The 21,265-nt window shown below is 45.4% G+C and overlaps 1 protein-coding gene across 1 annotated transcript in view; it reads right to left on the bottom strand.

Moving 5' to 3' along the window:
• Positions 1–3,630: 3,630 nt before the first annotated feature.
• wdr33 (WD repeat domain 33) overlaps positions 3,631–21,265 on the bottom strand; it is a 28,995-nt gene continuing 11,360 nt past the window's right edge. The window contains exons 8-22 of the mRNA XM_083782847.1: positions 18,314–18,440; positions 16,326–16,480; positions 15,675–15,753; positions 14,679–14,789; positions 14,171–14,265; positions 13,450–13,536; positions 12,401–12,537; positions 11,775–11,933; positions 10,579–11,379; positions 9,925–9,982; positions 9,451–9,615; positions 9,162–9,228; positions 6,814–7,028; positions 5,967–6,170; positions 3,631–5,658 (exon numbers count right to left, since the gene is read on the bottom strand). Of these exons, the coding sequence (XP_083638973.1) occupies positions 5,507–5,658; positions 5,967–6,170; positions 6,814–7,028; positions 9,162–9,228; positions 9,451–9,615; positions 9,925–9,982; positions 10,579–11,379; positions 11,775–11,933; positions 12,401–12,537; positions 13,450–13,536; positions 14,171–14,265; positions 14,679–14,789; positions 15,675–15,753; positions 16,326–16,480; positions 18,314–18,440 (2,612 nt within the window). The 3' untranslated portion in view covers positions 3,631–5,506. The remainder of the gene's footprint in view (positions 5,659–5,966; positions 6,171–6,813; positions 7,029–9,161; positions 9,229–9,450; positions 9,616–9,924; positions 9,983–10,578; positions 11,380–11,774; positions 11,934–12,400; positions 12,538–13,449; positions 13,537–14,170; positions 14,266–14,678; positions 14,790–15,674; positions 15,754–16,325; positions 16,481–18,313; positions 18,441–21,265) is intronic.

Below are 21,265 nucleotides of genomic sequence, written 5' to 3'. Positions count from 1 at the left end.
GAATATCAAATATCTAATTATTGAATCAAGCAACGTAAGAGAACTGCCCAGGGTGTTCAAATAAGCCTGAGCAGACATTGAAATGACAAAAAGTTTTTTTGAAAGTGAAATATCCCTTTAACCCATTCTGCTTTAGCTATTGAAAAATAGCAGATCTACAAGCTCGTATCGCGCCACCGAGTGGCGCGATACGAGCTTGTAGGTCTGCTATTTTTGAAAAATCGAAGAACGACTGACATTTTTAGAATCTGATCTCAGGTCAGAATGGGTTAATCAGACCAGTGTGTGTCCAGTGGAAACCTTCGTATGAATCTGATCTCAGGTCAGAATGGTGACAATGTTAATATGGTTAAAAGGTAATTTGGTCAGTAGTTTTTCTCTGGCTTATGGTTTTAGTGCAGGGTGCTTTCTTGCTGTCAATTTGAACATTTCCAACTGTCTCTGTAACTAGAAACCATTATACGTAAATCTGACTAATGCTAAGATACTAAAACTTCACGTGACCATAAAAGTGACAATACACTTTACCGAGATGAACCCTACATTGTGGGATAGGATTGAACCGTAATTCAAGGAAGTCTGCACATCTGCCCTAATAGTGCATTCACAAGGGCAGATCATTCATTTTCAATGGAAACCCTTGACATGAAGCAACAAAGCAAATCCCACATTTGTAGCTGCTGCAAGATACAAAGCTACAAATTGAAGTTGAGCTGGGTTCAACTTCCAGGTGCAAAGATACAAATCTTTAAAAAAAAAACTGTAGCTGCAATGATGCAGCAAAGTGCGCAAACCAACAACTGTAGCTGCAATGATGCAGCAAAGTGCGCAAACCAACAACTGTCGCTGCAATGACGCAGCGAAGCGTCGGATATATTTTTTGCTTCAATCCAGAGCAGAACAGACTGAGTCTAGGCTAGGTCTAGCAGTTTGCGTCGGACATTTGTGGTCATAGTGGCTAAATCTGGCATTAAAAATGTATGTATTTATATTGTATATACCGGTAATATAATATCTTAGTTACAATGACATTGAGTTGACATGTTTTTTCTTTAAGGGTAACTGTTGTATAATTGCAATATTACACTCGGGGGGGTTTGCTTTACGATGATTATTGGCACTTCAGTAAAGCTTGTGGTTGTGGAACTTGGCTTCCTCCGACATGCCTGATGACGTCAACGACCGTGTGAGCAGAACAAATACAAAGCGACAAATATGGTGTGTATCTTTGCATCTGCTCGTGACTGAACATACCATTTGCACTGTTGCTGGCTCAACACGTCAACTGAATAAATTAACTGAGTAAGTTCAAATCCACACAACGGCATGCTGCTCCACAGTATATAATGTGCAAAAGTAAAACGAAAAAAAAGACAAAACCATATTTTGACTGTGCTTGGAATTGTCCATGGTTGAGTGTGATTTTGCACATTACATGTTATGGAGCAACGTGTATTTTTCCAGTTTTTGGTCCACATCAGTACCTTAAAATAAGTAATACTGGGCTAGGATTGGACTCTACTAACATCATCAACAATAGCCCTGGCAACTCTAAAACACTCTTCTCCACCATAAACCACTTCCTGAAACCCCAAACATCCAAACACAGCAACACCACAGTGGAACAGTGCAACACCTACCTGGATTTCTTCAGATCCAAGGTAAACAACATCCGCTCTCTCCTCTCCAGTCCCACTACTTCACCTGTCCCAGTTGCCACCCCACTGCCTGTGATCTCTCTCCCCCTCTCCTGCTTCACCAACACCTCACAGCAAGAGATCGAGGACACTGTCAGGGGGATGAAGCCCTCTACCTGCGCCCTGGACCCCCTCCCCACCAACTTAGTCAAAACTAACATCTGTGCAATAAGTCCTCTAATCACCAACATCATTAACCTCTCCCTCCAAACTGGCCACATTCCATCAGCCCTAAAGACCGCCATTCTCACCCCTCTCCTTAAAAAACCCTCCCTCGACCCAGACAACCTGTCCAACTACAGGCCCATCTCAAACCTCCCATTCCTATCCAAGATTCTAGAGAAGATTGTGTCCACCCAACTCCAAACCCACCTTAACCACAATAACCTCAGCGAAAAATTCCAATCAGGCTTCCGTTCTGCCCACAGCACGGAAACCGCACTAGTGAGGGTCACAAATGACCTCCTGATGGCGGCAGACGCAGGCTCCCCCTCTCTGCTGATCCTCCTGGACCTCACGGCTGCGTTCGACACCATTGACCATCAAATACTTCTCACCCGCCTCCACTCCATCGGTATCAATAACACTGCTCTCAAATGGTTCACTTCATACATCTCTGACCGGTCAGAATATGTCTCCCTGGGAGGCTGTAAATCACAAACCCAACCCGTCACCTCTGGTGTGCCCCAGGGATCCGTCCTTGGCCCCCTCCTGTTCACTCTCTACCTGTTACCCCTCGGCCGTGTCATCAGCAGGCATGGAATTAACTTCCATTGCTATGCTGATGACACGCAGCTCTACATCAAGACCAGCCCCTCCGCAGCATCTCCAACTCCCCTGTCCAACCTCACAACCTGCCTGGAGGAGACCAATGCATGGATGAGAACCAACTTCCTGCAGCTCAACAGCAACAAAACGGACATCATCCAAATCGGCACCCCCCACCAGCTACACACATCTCCCATAACCAGCATCAGCTTCTCTGGACAGGACATCCCACTCTCACAAACTGTCACAAACCTCGGAGTAAAAATGGACCCTCAGTTGAACTTTGAATCCCACATCAACTACATATACAAAACCTCCTTCTACCACCTCAGAAACATCTCCAAACTCCGCCCCTCACTCACCATTGCCGACTCCGAAAAACTCGTCCATGCCTTTGTCTCCTCCAGGCTGGACTATTGCAACGCACTCCTCATCAGGATCCCTGGCAAGAGCCTCAGAAAGCTCCAATACATACAAAACAGCGCTGCCAGGATCCTGATGAGGGTGCGTAAGAGAGAGCACATCACACCCATCCTCAAATCACTTCACTGGCTCCCCATCGCATCCCGGACCGAGTACAAGATTTCCCTGCTGACACATCAGTGCATCCATGGTACCGCCCCCCCCTACCTCAAAGAACTCATATCCCTTCAGTCATCATCACGCAACCTCCGCTCTTCGAACACCAACCTCCTCAAACCCGTCATGACCAAGTTGCGAACCATGGGCGACCGGGCCTTTTGTTCGGTGGCCCCTGACCTGTGGAATGCTCTTCCGGAACAACTCAGAGCACCACAGTCTACGGACACTTTTAAGAGAGGACTTAAAACTCACCTTTTTAGTAAAGCTTTTTCATAAATTTGTTTTTAACTGCCCTCTGCCTTAGCCTATATGTTATGTTTTTCTTTTATTGATTTTTGTTTTGTTTTCATTTCATTGTAGCACTTTGAGGTTCAATAGAATGTAAAGTGCATTATAAATAAAATCCATTATTATTATTATTATTACTAGTTCTAATTCTAATGTACTAGTAATGACGGTACCTTAAGTCACCCTCTCCGTTTTCCATCCTTCTCACCCAATTAAAGAAACGGAGCATATTAACACGCTTTGAACAATAGAAACGGGCAATAAAAAACACAAAATGAACAGCTAGAGACAATGCTTTGGTAAACTTTGCACAAATTCTATTATAGTTTCATACAAAAAGAAATTGACAAAAAAAACAACAATCTCATGACAAACTGTACATCTAGAAACAAAAGGAAAGGCCTCTCCTGAATCTGAGAGGTACCCCGCTATGAGACAGTGATGCTTCTCTCCATTATTTTGACATTAAAATTAACTTAAATGGAGCTCTGAGGACTTGTGTGGGGGTGTGTGTGTGTCAAATTCAAAGTCCCATTCTGTTTTTCCTTGTTGACGCCAGGATCCAAACACATGGCCAGTACTTTACTGAAGGGAACTCTGGGACATGGGGGAGTGTACATTCTGTAACCATACCGGACCACTTTGAAAGGTTTCCCCAGTAACAAATGTGCCGTGATCAGTTGAGGTCTGAGGTTTCACAGATAAACGTAGCCATTTCATTCCACTGAAGGAGCGGCAGCACTATAGACATCTCTAATGCTCTTCACTCCGGAAACGGCAGATCTAAAAAGCTCACGATGCGTTGCGATGCATGGCTTGTAGATCAGCAATTTTCGGTCAGTGCAAGTAAACAAGTTAAGACAAGATCCGATTTGTTTTTTTTGTTTCTTCCAGAATAATACTGCTAACTTTGGGAAATATTCCAATTTATTTATGTATTTATTACCTTGTTTTGAACCTTCCCAGCTGAGCCCAGACGTTGCAGAGGAATCCTAAATGTAGCAATGTACATGATCTATTTCTATATACGGTGGTGGAAGCCAGTAAAAATGACCACAAGCAATCTGTGACGGGTAGAAACCTTGTACCTAAATTTCATCTTTTTATATCTTTTATCATTATTATTATTATTCTTTTACAAATACCGGTAAATGCCTTATTTTATACTTTGTCGTATGACTGACTGTGTCACAAAAGTAATGCCAAACATCAAGCTTGAAAGTGCTTAACTCTGTCTGTGGGTTTTATAATTCTTGAACTGAAAAGTGTCACAAAGGCTAGTGACTAAATAAGGTTTCTAACCAGACGTCTTCAAAAATGTGATTCTTGCCTGGGAGGTTTGTTTGAATTGTCTCCTACGTTATCAGCCATTTTCACATGGAAGCAATAGTCAGTCGGTGGTTTCACTTGGACTGCAATAAAAAAAAAATCTCATTAGCTGATAAAGTTGTGCAAGTCACAGATGAGGTGTGGAGAGTTACAGCCTGTACACAAACTAGCTTGTTTGTTTAGGTTTCCTATTCTAAGTAGAATTGTGATCTTGTCTGGTGAATTTGGAGATGAACTGTCCTCTTATGGTATAAAGTTACATCCCCAGTCCCCACTAGTGACAAACTCAACTCACTTAACAGCAATAGGTAATTTGTTATCTCCCCTGTCAATCATAAACACCCCCCCCCCCCCCTCCCACCAACCATCGAGACCAATCAGGAATAGTCAGGGTTCTGTGGGTGGGAATTGACATGCTCAGACACAAACGTGATTGGAACAGTTTGTCTGGAGGTTTGTAGAATGGTGGTTCTCAAAGTCGGCTCCAGGGTTCTTCTTACAGGTCTGTAACTCCTAGAGTTTACAAATTAGTACACTTTCAGAGATATGGGGATCCTTGGAAAAAAAAAAAGAGAACCTCTGTTGCAGAAGGGCAAATGTGTACAGTATGATATCTCTCCTCTTCACAAACCTTCCTACTATCATGTTCAATCCCAACGTCATGGTCTGGCACGGCCCAGCGCCCCGCTGGGGCATGGCATTGGAAAGGTTGTGTTGGTCCTGGGCGTCATTGACGAAGCATGTGGTTTGATGCTCCGAGTCCGGGGATGGCGTAGAGGAGAGAGGAAGGTGGCAGGATGAGGAGGAGGAGGAGGAGGTACAGTGCAGAGAGTCTTTCCTCATCATTGCCGCCCCCGCCCTCCCCTTGGGGGCCCGCCTCTAGATCCTCCTCGAGGTCCTCCTCTGGGTCCTCCCCCTCCCGGGCCCCAGCCCCCCCGTCCTCCACGGCCCGAGGGCCCGCCGTAGCCCCCGTCATCTCTCTGTGGTGGACGACCTGGACAGATGGAGAGAGAGAACTTGTTTTACATCTCCGATTCCATAGCAGTTTCCGAATCTAGTGCTCCATTTACTACACAATGAATACTAATAATACACATTATATATACCGGTAATGCACTTTTACATGTGAAACGGTGATATTTTATTTAGCTTTAATCCATGTAAATGCCTAAATTGTAGTCCCTGACGACCTGTGTGTGTGTGTCTCTCTCATTCAGAATGGGTTACCTCCTCCACCTCCTCTCCCTTCTCCTCCTCCTCCTCCTCCTCTTCCTTCTCCTCCTCCTCCACCTCCACCACCTCCTCCTCCTCCTCCTCCTCCGTCAGATCCTGCTCCAGGGGACTCTCTGTCCCGGGGGTCTCCTCCGGTGCCGGGTCCTTCATGCCAGGGGCGTTTGCGAGGGGGCAGGGATGCCATGTCCATGCCCTGCAGGGACGACGGGCGCTCCCGGCTGGCCGGGGACGAACCGTCATGCATCGGTTGGTTGTCTCTGTACCCCTCAAGGCCTGAATGAGAGACACACACATACACAGGTCGTCAGGGACTCAGCGGCTACAATATAGGCATTTACATGGATTAACCCATTCTGACCTGAGATCAGATTCATACGAGGTTTCCGCCGGACACACACTGGTCTGATGAACCCATTCTGACCTGAGATCAGATTCTAAAAATGTCAGTCGTTCTTCGATTTTTCAAAAAATAGCAGACCTACAAGCTCGTATCGCGCCACTCGGTGGCGCGATATGAGCTTGTAGATCTGCTATTTTTCAATAGCTAAAGCATAACATGATGCTGACACCAAAATGGGTGCCCGTTCAGAATGGGTTAAAAGCTAAATTAAATATCACAACAGAAAATGTTTGGATGAGTCCTAAAACACGATTTGTGGAACATTTAGCCATTCAGAGTGCCGTACAATAAGCAAGGTAAATACATACATCGAAGGCAGAGAGACAGTAGCCTGTTTAACCAAGCTAGAGAGACAGTATGGTAATCACGACTAGGTCAAGCACTACGGGCTGAGGTGAAGTCTGAAGAGGTGAGTTTTCAGGTAACGGGTTAACTATTCAACCCAAGGTTCAACCTCATTTCAATGCAAAGCTGTTCCGTGTCTATGTCGCAAACACCACCTCCCTCTTGTCTCACCTCCTCCTCCACCTCCACCTCCTCTGGGGGGACCTCCTCCACGGCCTCGGCCCCGTCCGCCGTTGTCCCATCCCCCTCCTCCTCCTCCTCCTCCTCCTCCTCCTCCCCCTCCCCGGCCCATGTCGTCAGAGCCGTCAAAGTTCTCCTCCTGGCCCCCGTACTCATCGTTGTTGTAACCTCTCCCCCCAGGACGCCCAGGACCGCCACCTCGGTACCTGAGACAGTCAGGAGACAGTGAACAGTGAAAAAAAAAAAAACATAGACAGGACTACCCCATATATAAAACACATGTGATAAAAACATAATATATAACTTGTACAATGACTATATATTTGAGACAGGGGAGATATTATATTTCAAGGAGCAAATAGACCCGCAGTGGTGTGGATTTTGGCCTTTTGGAGATTGAATTAAGGAGAAACCTCTGAAAGGAGGTGCAGTTAGTAACTTTATTAATTAAGTCATGCAAGTCGGTAAGTTAGCAGCTCACTAGTGTGAAAGGAGGTGACATGCCTTGAGGACATTAATGTCCCAATTCCATACTTTACACTGTCGAGTGCTGCTTTGCGTGCTGCGGAAGGAAACAAGCAGTAAAAAAAGAAAATCAGACCCGTCTGAAGTGAGTGGTGCTGCACTGTACATACTGCACTGTACTGTACTGTACTGGCCCTCCTCCCTGGCCTGTGTGTGTCTGTGTACGTGTGTTAGTGCAACAGTGACCCTTGGTGGTGAACAGATGCTATAACACTATTTTCATGCTTGGACAGACATAGCTGTCTATAAAAACCCACAGGTCCCAGGGGAAACCGGATATAGTGCGCATGGAATCAACAAAAGAAGTAGAACAAAATATCCAAGCAGTCCATTCCAATAGAAAAGCAAAAGAAGGAGACAAGTCTGACACGCTGTTCCAGCTGTGAATCAACCCTCCCTTCTGCTGTGTGTCGCATTGTAAGAAGTAAGGCAATATTGTCCATTTCTCTACACTTTTAATGCTGGATTTCGACTGCGGCTTTACCACACCAAAATGTCTACCGTTTCCACTTTCCATTATAATAAAGTACCCTCTTTGTAATATAACATAGGTGGAAACAGTGGGACAAGTAGGCGGTGTGGCGTGGGCCTAGTGGACTTGAGGGCTTTAATGATCTAGCGATTTAGGTCTGTCACCACAACAGTCTTGGGTTTGATTCCTAGCAGCAGTGACTCTGACATGGCCACTTTGGCCAGGCGCGGGGTGGGTTGGCACAGCAGCAGTGACTCTGACATGGCCACTTTGGCCAGGCGCGGGGTGGGTTGGCACAGCCCATATGGGAAAATGGCAATGACATATTTGGGAGAAAATTAAAATGGCTGTTTAAGAAAAATAAACCAGTTTTAGTTTCAACTATAAATAGTGTGAAAGCACTACTACATTCTCAAAACATGGATAGAATTAGTAATATGGAATTGGGACAGTGACACCAAGGCCTAGCAGCGAAGCTGACTGTCCTATGAGTGTGTGACTGTGACACCCACATGTCATCAGAGTCGTGGCCATGTCTCGGAGGAAGTCTGTCTCTGTGGTCGTGTTCCTCTCCTGGACCTCCATAATTATCATAATCATACCTGTCACACGTACGTATGCACACACACACACACACGCACACGCACACGCACGCACCCCCCAGAAGGATTTTAAGTTTTAGAAGTTGAAAAGTTACAGATTGTTACTTTTTGGACCGAGCTGCAAAGTCTGAAATGATTTCAGATTTTTGTCTTTATGTCAGTTAAGGTTTGGCTCTACAGTAAGCTTCTGTTTAGCCTGCAAATCACAGAAGCAACAGATAACGATGATGTACAATATTTTGGAATTATATCCTGGTAGCTATGTAACACAAGGTGCAATGTTCAACGTCAATTTAAGAGTTGTGGCTTTTGCAGCTTGGCCAGAAAGCAAAGAGCAGTTATGTTGTTTGACAGAGTTTCATCAATCAGTCGCTAAACCAGACACCTAGAAAAGATGTTAGCATGCAGGTTGAAGTAAGCAGCAGGAAGAATTAATGAGCAAAAGTTAAATGCGATAAACAAAGTAGTGAGGTGAGCTGCATAACACAAGGATGTGAGGCTCTTACTCAGATGCATTGTGAGCATCTGAGTATGCGATGCATTGTGAGCTTGTTGATCGGCTATATTCACTGTGCGACACCATCGTACAACAAAAGTATAAATGAATTGAAGCATGTCTTTAGAAGATGAGAAAGTTGTTATTTTTGTACAATGCGAAATCCGTAAACATGTTCCCTATTCTACATACTAGAGCTGGGCAAAATATATCGGTGCTCTTGACGGGTCACAAACCAGCTCACCTATCATCCCTGTGCCCTCGGAAATCTCCTCCGTCACGAGGGAAACTCTCCTCAGAGCCCCAGTTCCCTCCTCCTCCACCACCTCCTCCTCCTCCTCCACCTCCTCCTCCTCCTCCTCCTCCTCCTCTTCCTCCACCACCACCTCCTCTGTGTCCTCCTCCTCCTCCCTGGTAGCCCTGACCTGGCCCCTGCCTCCAGTTCTCCTCTCCTCCTCCTCCTCCACCTCCTGCTCCTCCTCCTCCTCCTCCGCCCGCTCCTCCTCCTCCTCCTCCTCCTCCTCCTCTTCCGCCATGGAAGTCCTGGCCCCCGTCAAAGTCCTGGGGCCCGCGTCTGCCCTGCTGGTTGTCTCCCCAGTAGGGCCCCGAACCCTGGTCCCCTCCGGGGCCCCCGGGTCCTCCGGGGCCCCCGCCTCCAGGTCCCATGTGGTGATTGGGCGGAGGCCCTCGAGAATCTCCTGAGATGGTAAATGGAGAGGAGGAGGATATATTATGAGGTTAAGACAGCAGACCGTCCTATCCTCTAATCACAGTGGTTCTCAACTTGTGGGTTGAGAGTGAGACCACCAAGGGTCAACCCACAAGCCACACACTACAACATGGTTGTAGTGTAGTGTGTGTTAGTGTGACACTTATTTAAACAACAGCAGGGAGCCTGTTTCTTAGCATATTCAAGCCTTCAAACACGTGTTTTTATGTAACAATATGCATCGTCATATGGCTGCGTGAACAGGAATTTGACTTCAAACAGAAACACATTTCCTTACCTTTTCCATTGGGTCCCTGCTGTCCCATACCGTGCATCATGGGTCCAGAGTTTTGGCCCTGCAACAAACAATAGTCTATAAGCTACAGTATACACCTGCCTGGTCCCAGTCTACTCTGTACCATCACGGTTATATACATTAGGTGCTTTACTGCTTCATGATCTTATACTGGGGTGGGGGGGAAAAAAAACGTCAATTGACATTAACCCATTCTGACCTGAGATCAGATTCATACAAGGTTTCCGCTGGACACACACTGGTCTGATTAACCCATTCTGACCTGAGATCAGATTCTAAAAATGTCAGTCGCTCTTCGATTTTTCAAAAATAGCAGACCTACAAGCTCGTATCGCGCCACTCGGTGGCGCGATATGAGCTTGTAGATCTGCTATTTTAAAATAGCTAAAGCATAACATGATGCCAACACCAAAATGGGTGCCCGGTCAGAATGGGTTAAAAATAATCTGGGTATTTCAGCACAAAGCTTTCTGTGCAAATGCACTTGCATTTGTGTGATTTTTATGCATCCTGTTTTACACAGAAAATGTTTTACAGCACTTAAAATAGAAGATAACATATTAAGTATATTTTGAATATAAAATAAAGTGTCAATACTTGAACAGATTGTTCATTTTTGCAACGCATGTAACCCACCTGATTGTGCATGTATGAAGGACCCCCCTGCATATTACCAGGAGGGCCCTGCATGTTTCCTGGGGGTCCCTGCATGTTTCCTGGTGGCCCCTGCATGTTTCCTGGGGGCCCCTGCATGTTTCCTGGGGGTCCCTGCATGTTTCCTGGGGGCCCCTGCATGTTTCCTGGAGGTCCCTGCATATTACCCGGGGGTCCTTGCATGTTGCCTGGGGGCCCATGCATCCCTCCAGGTGGTGGCCCCTGCATGTTTCCCATCCCATAGTTGTTCTGCATGTTTCCATGTGTCCTGGGAGGGGGTCCCATCATGCCTCCCTGCATTGGCCCCTGAGGGCCCATCATGTTCCCTTGTGGGGGCATCATGCCGCCCTGAGGAGGCGGCCCCTGAGGATCTCGGGGGCCCATTCCTCGTGGCGGGGGCCCCATCATACCACCGGGCCCCTGCATTCCCCTGGGTCCTGGGGCCATGCCGTGAGGGCCCATGTTCCTCTGAGGACCAGGGTGTCTCTGCATTCCCTGGGGAGGTCCGTGCATGTCTGGCGGGCCCATCATACCCTGCAGGGGCCCTTGGTGAGGTGGCGGGGGACCCGACGGAGGGCCCATCTGTCCCGGTGGCATGAAGGGGGGCTGCATGCCGCCAGGGCCCATAGGAGGTCCGCCCATGTTGGGGGGCATGTTTGGAGGGAAGCCCTGCGGGGGCATGGGGCCCCCGGGCCCCGGGAATGGAGGCATAGGCCCCTGACCCGGTGGAGCGCCCATATTATTGTCTGGGTTCATCTGGTTCATACGCTCCATCTTAATTTGCTGAAGGAACACAACAAGATATATTATTTACCAATAGGTCAAAATATATAACCACTAGCAAATATGTGTTTTAGTAAATAAATATTCTGCTACTTTGCAGTTCATGATGTGGACAATTAATTAAATGAGCTTCTAACAACATGACACCCCTATGTTGGGCATGTCATTTTATATGTTGTCATTCTGGACGGGAACCCCTTTTGGTGTTTTAACTAAGCATTGTGTTATACTTTAGCTATTGAAAAATAGCAGATCTACAAGCTCATAGGGCACCACCGAGTGGCGCGCTACGAGCTTGTGGGTCTGCTGAAAACTCGGAAAAATGCGGCACAAATCTTTGAATATAATATTCTTTCAGAAGACTTGAATTGACTATGTTGGGCAGCGGCGCTGACCTCCAGCAGCATGGGGTTGGTGTACTGCAGAGACGCCATCTCCTGCTCCATCTCCGCCTGCGTCCTCTTCTTCCCATCCGCCTTCTGCTCCACCTTAATACGCTCTTTGGGCATCTCACCACCAGGGGGCATAACAGGAACCTTATTCTCAGCCCAGGCCTGGAATGAAGGAGAGAGCGAGTCATTTCTTTACAATTATAATTTAGCTGCATTTAAATTGGCAGACACTCTTAATCGAAAGGTGAGTGCTCTACCGATGAGCTACCAGGAAACAAATCTCTTAATTTTTTTTTCTCCATAAAACAGCATACATCTCTGACCAAAAATCCAATTAAATTAATCTGTTTAGAGTGATGCTGAACAAATCATATGTACTTGGTAGCAATTGTTTGCCGTTACAATTTTGGTGAATACAAACAAAATAATTGTACTCTTATGTACTCGGGGCCAAGAACAGACCACTGGGGGAGCCCAGCGAATGAAAACCTTGAGAGAGCGGTTTGGTCTGCGTCATGTGATCGTACCTGTTGGAACTGAGCAGGGATTGGTTCGGTCTGTGTCATGTGATAGTATACCTGTTGGAACTGAGCAGGGATTGGTTCGGTCTGTGTCATGTGATCGTATACCTGTTGGAACTGAGCAGGGATTGGTTTGGCGTAGGGGACTTTCTTCTGAGGGACCTTCTTCATGTCTTTGGACATGACCTCCTCCATGCCCCAGTCCAGGCCCGGGATGGACATCTCTATGTCAGCCTCCTCTTTACCTGGACACATCATTATCATTTATTTAGTTATTTATGCACAGTGGGAACAATGAGATCATTTAGATTAAATCTAATAACAATGGGATGTTAAGGGTATCCTTTAATTAATGAAGGAAAACATTTAGAGAGGTTTTTATGTTTGACAAGAAATAAGAAAAAAAAAAGGAGGACAGCAGATCAAATCATCGGCTGAAATAGACTTCAATCAAATGCAAAGTACAGAAACAACTCATTAGAAGGACCGAATCACGCCATGTAACCAGTGCCGTGTGTGTCGTGTGTGTGTGTGTGTGTGTGTGTGTGCGCGCACCTGTGTGTGCGTGTGTGTGTCCTACCTCTCCCCTACTGGATGGGGCTTCTGGCGGGGTTTCTTTCCTTTTACAGGAGTTGGGAGTTGTCATATTCTAATACAGACCGAATGCCCCATCTCAGCACCGGCCTCAGTGGCTTACATCGCTAATCACTAAGCTCCCAACCCACACCTCCTGGTATCCAATCGAGCTTGCGCCACTATTTTTGTGCCAACCGCAAACAACTTTCTTTTGCGGCTAAAGTAACGTTTTAGACCCCGACGGAGTCCGCCATATGTGCCGGTTTAGACTGAAGTTAGGGGTAGGGTTAGTAATGTCTGACATACATATATGTCCAGTTAACGCATTCTGAACGGGAACCCATTTTGGTGTCAGCATCATGTTATGCTTTAGCTATTGAAAAATAGCAGATCTACAAGCTCATATCGCGCCACCGAGTGGCGCGATACGAGCTTGTAGGTCTGCTATTTTTGAAAGAATCGAAGAACGACTGACATTTCTACAATCTGATCTCAGGTCAGAATGGGTTAATCAGACCAGTGTGTGTCCAGTGGAAACCTCGTATGAATCTGATCTCAGGTCAGAATGGGTTAAGACTCACCTGTGGCTTCTTGTTCCATGGCCACCTTGAGCTGCTCAGGTATCCCCATACCAGGGATGGAGGCCATGCTGTTAGGCTCCATGTCATCTAAAACACACAGACATCAAAATATACTCCCGTTTTAAAAACATAGACAAGAAAGATAACTATAACAATGAGTAAGTAAGTAATGAAGCATCATCAATATCATGTGAATGTCTGTCATCTTTGTATATGACCAAATGAAGGTTATGCATGTTACATAGCCTCATATATTGGTTTATTATAAAAGTAAGTATGAATTTGGGCTTGCCTGTATGCCACCCAAGTGAGATGAACTCGCCATACCAATACTAGTAGTGATAACATAATACTATATATTTGCATTAAAGGTATATTCAGTGATTTCACTTAATTCAAATATCACTTCTTTTTTTGTTTTGTTGTGATAATCCTCCCTACTATAGAGTGTGCTGGCCATATAAGGAGTTCCTCCCTGTCCCCAGTTAACCCCTGGGGGTCAAAAAAACCTTAGGTTCCGTTTTTGACTCTCTATCCTGATTGGACGAAAGGCTGGGTCCCACAGCCAAAAACGAAACCTAAGGTTTTTTGAGTGAAATCACTGAATATACCTTTAATAATACAATTTATTATCCTCATATGATAGTGGTATTAAATTATACTAATATTATATTCTCATCTCTCTATATCCAGTTATCCACACCAACTGAAGAGAACTCACCGTATTCCACACCATCCTCTGACATTCCCGGCAGAAGGTTCAGGTTGTATCTGTCCCTCATTTTGTCTCCTGGACGGTTCCTTGTCCAGAATTTACTACAAAACACAATTGAGATACCGTTGAGAGTTCATAAGTAAGGCCAAGACTGCCATGTAGAAGAAAAGAGAGAAAGGAGCGCATCGGTTTGGCCGGAGTAAAAATCTAGGTGTTCTTTGGTACAACTGAACTGCGTGACAGAATTGACGCAAAAAAGGATGAGACCAAGGCACTCTTGCAGAAAAGTTAAATGTCTTTAATAAAGTGGTTATTGCAGTTTAGTCAACCTGATGTAGGCAGTCGTGCCGCAACGCGTAGCCGTAGGTGCATTTTAATCTTGCCACTTTGTTACTCTTCTACAAGAGTGACTTGGTCTTATACGTATTTGAATCAAGACTGCCACGTCTTGGGGCATTTGATTGGACCAGACTAGATGGTCAGTTGTTCTGTGTCATGTTGGACGCTGCCCTACCTGGTGTGGTCGTTGGAACCGGAACACAGGATATGACCCAACGGATGCCAGGCTAAACTCCAGATCATTCCCTCATGAGCCATCTCCATACCACCAACCTCCTTCTCCACCCTGAAGAGAGAAAAGTCAATTAGATCACCTCCTCCACCCCCGAAGTTGGCCTGTCACAATTATTACAAAATCGTCTAATCGCAATTATTTTTGCATAATCGTTTCCATGTTGAAAGGTTTTCACACATTTTCAAATCTAAAGCAAAAGCAGAAATAGCAGATCTACACGCTTACGACGCATCATATTTTGTTTTCAATACTTTCAAACGTCTTTTTCTGTGGCATTTAGCCCATTCTGACCGGGCACCCATTTTGGTGTTGGCATCATGTTATGCTTTAGCTATTGAAAAATAGCAGATCTACAAGCTCATATCGCGCCACCGAGTGGCGCGATATGAGCTTGTAGGTCTGCTATTTTTGAAAAATCGAAGAACGACTGACATTTTTAGAATCTGATCTCAGGTCAGAATGGGTTCATCAGACCAGTGTGTGTCCAGTGGAAACCTCGTATGAATCTGATCTCAGGTCAGAATGGGTTAGTGTATTATGCCTACACTGCGCTTACTTCAGACAGTCCAGAGCAGTGTGCACTGTGTGTGTTTGTCACTCTATGACGACGTCTCTACCCTGACGGCTTTTTTGCTGTCCCTCCATCATAACGCTGTGGGAAAAGCGTTGGCCGCTCGTCTCCATAGACTTTGCATTGAAACGGTCTAAGGGGGTTCATGTTTCAGCTGACATGATGTGAGGGACTCATTTAATCTGGTGTAATCATATTTCTACATTTTGTTTTTGTCATATTCTGTTAAGCCAGTTCAGGTCCCAGTGTAACCATGACTTGCGGTAGGATTCCGGGCTGAATTGACAATGTAGCAACATGTTTGTGAAACATCATTCACAACTCTACATTTCATGACACCTTTGTTATAATGTTGCTGTAGTTACCCTGTGTGCCAGAAGAGTAGAGATCCATCAGAGCCTCCACTAGCAAACAGACCTTCATGGATGGGATGCCACGCTACAGCTAGGGAAGGAAAGACCACACAACATAAACATAAACACAACATAGAACTATTACCAATATATCCTGGCTTAAAATATATCATATCAAGGACCCCAAATTGATAGATTAAGCCATATACAGTACATTCAGTGCCACCATTTGTGGTGATTTCGTGCCAGGTACGCCCATTAAGAGAGGACCTTTGTTATTAGATTAAGCATTGAATCCTACGCCTGCTTATAAAACCAGTGGAGAAAGTGAAGCCTAAGATCTGAATAGTCTCTCTCAAGGGCAATATATGCTCTGTCCGACAGCCAAACCTTTCTTTGGAAAGGGAGGTGAAATGACTACAAATTTATTTCATTCTTCTTCAACTTCTGATGGTCGGTCTCAGAACTTATACAGCCCCCTGATGTCCTGACGGAAAACCAGACGTTTTTCCAGACGAAACCAAATGGGTTCAGATCTGAGCCAAGTCTCCTGAGGCGCCGCGTCTGAAGCCTGTCCCCGGACGGCGTATTATCCAGACATAAAAACAAATCCATAGTTGTCGCGCAGGAAGAAATAAGAGCACGGCATTAATGATGGCTGACCTGTGGCCTCCTTCTTGTGCCCTCTGAACACCTGCAGCTCCTCCTTCAGGTTGCGGATGTCGAACAGTTTACACAGGTGGTCACGCGACGCAGTCAGCAGCCAGTTACCGTTCAGGTTCCATTTCACCTCCATCACTGTGTTTTTGTGAGCGTGGCTGGAGAGAGAGAGAGAGAGAGAGAGAGAGAGAGAGAGGACGGGTGTATAGAGAGAGATATAGAGAGTGAGTTCTCATGGAACTTTAACCCATTCTGACCTGAGATCAGATTCATACGAGGTTTCCGCCGGACACACACTGGTCTGATTAACCCATTCTGACCTGAGATCAGATTCTAGAAATGTCAGTCGTTCTTCGATTTTTCAAAAAATAGCAGACCTACAAGCTCGTATCGCGCCACTCGGTGGCGCGATATGAGCTTGTAGATCTGCTATTTTTCAATATCTAAAGCATAACATGATGCCAACACCAAAATGGGTGCCCGGTCAGAATGGGGGTTATTTGAAAATATTTCGTGACCATAAGAAGTTTTGTAAAGGCTTTTAAAAATAGCCGATACACAAGCTCACATGGCTTCCGTTCCTCATTTTGCTGGGGACCTCTTGGATCCCCCTCAAGGACCTTTGGGGGGTCACAGACCCCACTTTGAGGATCACTGCTCTAGTGCCGATGGGTTGTTTTAGAACCTTAGTGAGAGCAAGTCAGCGCTGTATGTAATTATGTGTTCTAAATTGTTTTGGTTTTACAGCCGAAATGTAATCTAATGACTCAGTGTGCTGTATGATTCGTTCAGACAGTTGAAGGAACATTTAAACTTTTTTCAACATCATCTTAATATACGGGTCCTCACTTTTTATTGTACTGTATCGATTTTATTGATGCAAGAAAAGGCTTCTATGTCAGGCTCAGCATGCCAATTGTCCTGGGAGAGAAAAGCTGTAGTTTCCATTAGCTGGGACTGCACACTGATGTCGTCGGTGAACAGGGTTTGTAAAATGTCCACAACCCACCTCTGAGACACACACACACACACACACATAGAAATTGTGCCATCTTATACTAATGAGCATTAAGTGAGCATATAAACGTTGGAAATGTGCGAAGTGCTCCTTTAAGAGACTTGTCGTAGAAAGTAGCACCATTACAGACCTCAACAATTCTGAGGAGACAGACGTTGTCAGGCAGAAACCTCACATATTTCAACTTTTGTGTCAAGTACAATTTAGGTATTCTATTTATAGTGACTCATAGGAATAGACTATATGTGACAACCAGGTATAGTCTGGTGGCCACTGGAGAGACGGGTGACAGCCGGAATGTAGACGGCACCCCGGGAGCAGTATGGGTTGGCGCCCCAGCCTGTGTCCTCCGTGAGGAGGAAGCCCAAAAACCTTCGATGAGGCCTTTTAGGAGGGCTATTCGAGCCGCAAGCGGAGCCTGCAGTACCACCGTTGCCCAGTTGGAGCCTGCGGAACCATTGCGTCTCAAGAAAACATCACTCCTGAATGAAGTGTCTGGTGCTGGGAGTCTGGTGCAACGCACAGGTCCTCGCGGTACTCCTGGTGAGAGCAGGAGTGGACCCCTGGTGGGGGGCCCGGACAGGAGTCAACCCACAGAGCCTAGTCCCTCCACATGCCAGAATTGTACCTCCCAGTGCCGGCAGTGGATCCAACAGATTGTGTGGCCCTGGTCTTTCCCTAGTGGGTCTGATCGAGGGTAGCTACTAGGACGTAAGTCAGGACTTGATCACTCCCGGCTGGGTCACCCGAGTGAGGTGTATGATGTTCGCGAGACCCAAAAACCCTGATGACCTTGGGATACATCACTGAGGATACGTCCCAGGTGCATCCAAGCATTGTATTTTCGTTCTGACTATGTTTATTCCATTTCCTCTAAATTAACAGTTTTTTGGACATATAAGGTTTCCACTGGACAGCTCCATAATGGAAGACACTCTGGATCAAAGTGACAGTGTTGGTGACAGGAACTCACAGTGTAGCCAGACTCTGTCCAGTCTTTGGGTCCCAGAACTTGATGGGCTGTTGGCTGTCTTTGCTCCCAGAGACCACCAGTGCCTTGGTGGGGTGCCAGTCCACGCACTTCACATCAGCTCCATGTCCTGCAGAGGAAAACCGTTTAGGCAGGCCAACACTGGTGTGTGTGTGTGTGTGTGTGTGTGTGTGTGTGTGTGTGTGTGTGTGTGTGTGTGTGTCATGTATGTGTGTCTGTACATTATGATTTGTCAGGTAGAATCAAAACCAAAAAAAGTGCATAGTGCATACACAATGTTGAAAAGTGGTTATTGGTGGGCAATGGGCAACTATTGGGTTCTGGGCATCCCCAGGGGTCCTTGAGGAGGTTACAGCAAAATTGATAGTGAAGAACCACATGGACCCTTAAGGGTCTGTACCTGTGTACATATGAAACCAAATGGACCCCTGATTTGGTTCCATTGATACCCCCATTTATTCTTAGTTTAAAAAATAAATAAAAGTAACTAAAATATTACTATTACATTCTAAATAATCAATGGAATTGTAAGAAGTAGTGGAAATAGTAGATCTGCAAGATCACAACATGTGGTGAGCTTGTATATCTGCTATTTTCACTTTGTTTGGGCCTCGGGGAGACATCTAATTTCTCTCGAGCTAAAAGGTTTGGGAAACCGTGCTGTAGAGTTTGTTATTTAGTATAGCGTTTAGGATGGCAAAAAGATACTAAGCTGCCTAGCTTTGTTGTAGCTTTGTAGCTGTTGCAGCTTTTGTAGCAGCTACAAACTGTAAGTGTATCTTAATGTCGCTGGTTTCCATTGAAAGATAATGGTGGGCTGTATCTTTGTATCTGCCAGTGTGGACACAGCATAATGGTGTTGAATGAGGTGTTCATCAACAGAATACATGTCATCTTTTCAATTACTTCAATTAATTAGTCTTTATTTCATGTTCCATTTATTTAATCTAATCTGTATTTAGTACATTTGTAATGCCTATTACATTTATTATATTATTGAAACATAGTAAAGAGCACTATATGAGATGAAAAGACGATATAGATATTACTATAATTAATAACATACAGTGCAAACAGCACTGCATGTATTGCTGAAATGATGTTCATATTAGTTTAATTTAAATGTTATGGATTGATGTAAACAGAAAAACAAGTGAGCTGTGAAATGAATCATGTACATACTGGATTCTAAGTGAACAAACAACCATTTATTCTTTCATCATGGTCAAATTTTAAATATAAAAATGCTGGATCCTGATCATATACCGATCAAGGAAAGTGTCACGGTGGCATCAACTCACATAGCATGTCCATATTTTTTTCTTAATGTCGCATTTTATACTTTGACAAAACTAGCGAAAAAAGCTGATCTGCAAGCTCACCTTTTGCAATGAGTCACATTGTGAGTTTGTAGATCAGCTATCCACAGGTTATTTTTTCCATTTTCGGAAAAGTAACAGTTATGGACATACAGTACAAGGTTTCCGTACGACTGTACACAATAAGTACGTTTGTTCTAAGCTTTACTGGTGGTTTACATCAGATCTAAGCTAGTACTATTGTAGTGCAGTTTTACTAGTCTAAATGCCTATATGCTGCAGCCTGCACCTATACACCCGCTGTCATGGTGGTCAGTTTAGTATGTGGCTGGTAAATGCATTTAAAGATGCAAACTTAAGGGGCACCCGCTGGCCTAGCAGTCCAGGTGCATGCCACATATAGGCACTGGCCTGACAGCACGCGTTCGAGTCCCGTTCATGACGACCTTTGCGGCATGTTTATCTCATTATCTCTCTTCCTCTTTCCTGTGCATCTTCACTTCAACTATCAATAAAGGCAGAAAAGCCTAAAACAAATCTTAAAACAAAACAGAAAGAGATTCAAACTTATTTGAATTCTGAATGAATTAGACGTGATTGTAACCAATTTGTATGGTAGAGTTTGTTAATACAATAGTACCAGCGACGTAGAGTCTGTGGGGGCCACGGGGCCATGGCCCCCATGAAGAATCCTAGGGCCCCTTTCGGCCCCCATGAAGATTTTCGTGGACATTTTACATTTACATTACATATTTTCTGGGAATTCCGAACATTTTGGACCTCTCCGCCGGCAATCTGAGAATCCCATCGTCAAATATTCGGGAAAACAGCGCCTCCCCTGTTGTTCCTCAGGCAACAGTCTGTCTTGAGAGACACCGGCCGTCCAAGAGGTGTTAAAAAGTGCTAATCGGGTTTCTTTTGTAGTTGATCTTGAGGCGTGACATAATAACACTGATCAAAGAGACCTAACCACAGACTAGTGAGACTACACACTGACTCGAGAAAAGACCCATATCGTCCAAAATAGGCTGATCAGTCGCTGTCTGTGTATAGGCTAATTCATTGGTAAAAGTATGCTAAAGAACTCATTTTTAGACCATTTGGGAAATAAATAAATACGCGGCGGCGGCCTCGCTTCGCTCGGCCGCGACAGTCCCCCCCAACGCAATTCTGTAGCCTACCTACCCAAAGGTAAAACGCACCCGCCGCCTATGATCTCTCTCTCTCTCTCCCTCCGTATCTCTCTATATCTCCCTCTCTCTCTCTCTCTCTCTCTCTCTGTCTCTCTCTCATAATAATAATAATATAGTCCTGAAAGTCCTCACCTTGGCTTGGACATTGGCCCAGGCCTATAGAAGCTGCTTTAAAAGTACCAGCGAAAACAACTTATTTTTTTCCGCGCTGTGGCGGGGGGGACGGGGTGCGGGGAGGCGGGGCTGCGGGGGGGGGGGACGGGCCCCCTTGAGGATTGATCAAACTCTTCGGCTCTGAATAGTACTGCCCGAAGCTCCCCATCTCCCCAGGCCTACTGGGTACGCTTCTTGACTGAGGTTAAAACGTACAGATTGCCGCTTTAATTGAGTCTATTCTAATCATGCAGTTTGCTGGTCAAGTC

The sequence above is a fragment of the Protomyctophum parallelum genome (assembly GCF_964188405.1).
Source record: "Protomyctophum parallelum genome assembly, chromosome: 14".
In the NCBI taxonomy this organism is placed as follows: domain Eukaryota; kingdom Metazoa; phylum Chordata; class Actinopteri; order Myctophiformes; family Myctophidae; genus Protomyctophum; species Protomyctophum parallelum.
This window is presented reverse-complemented; position numbering and strand designations above follow the sequence as displayed.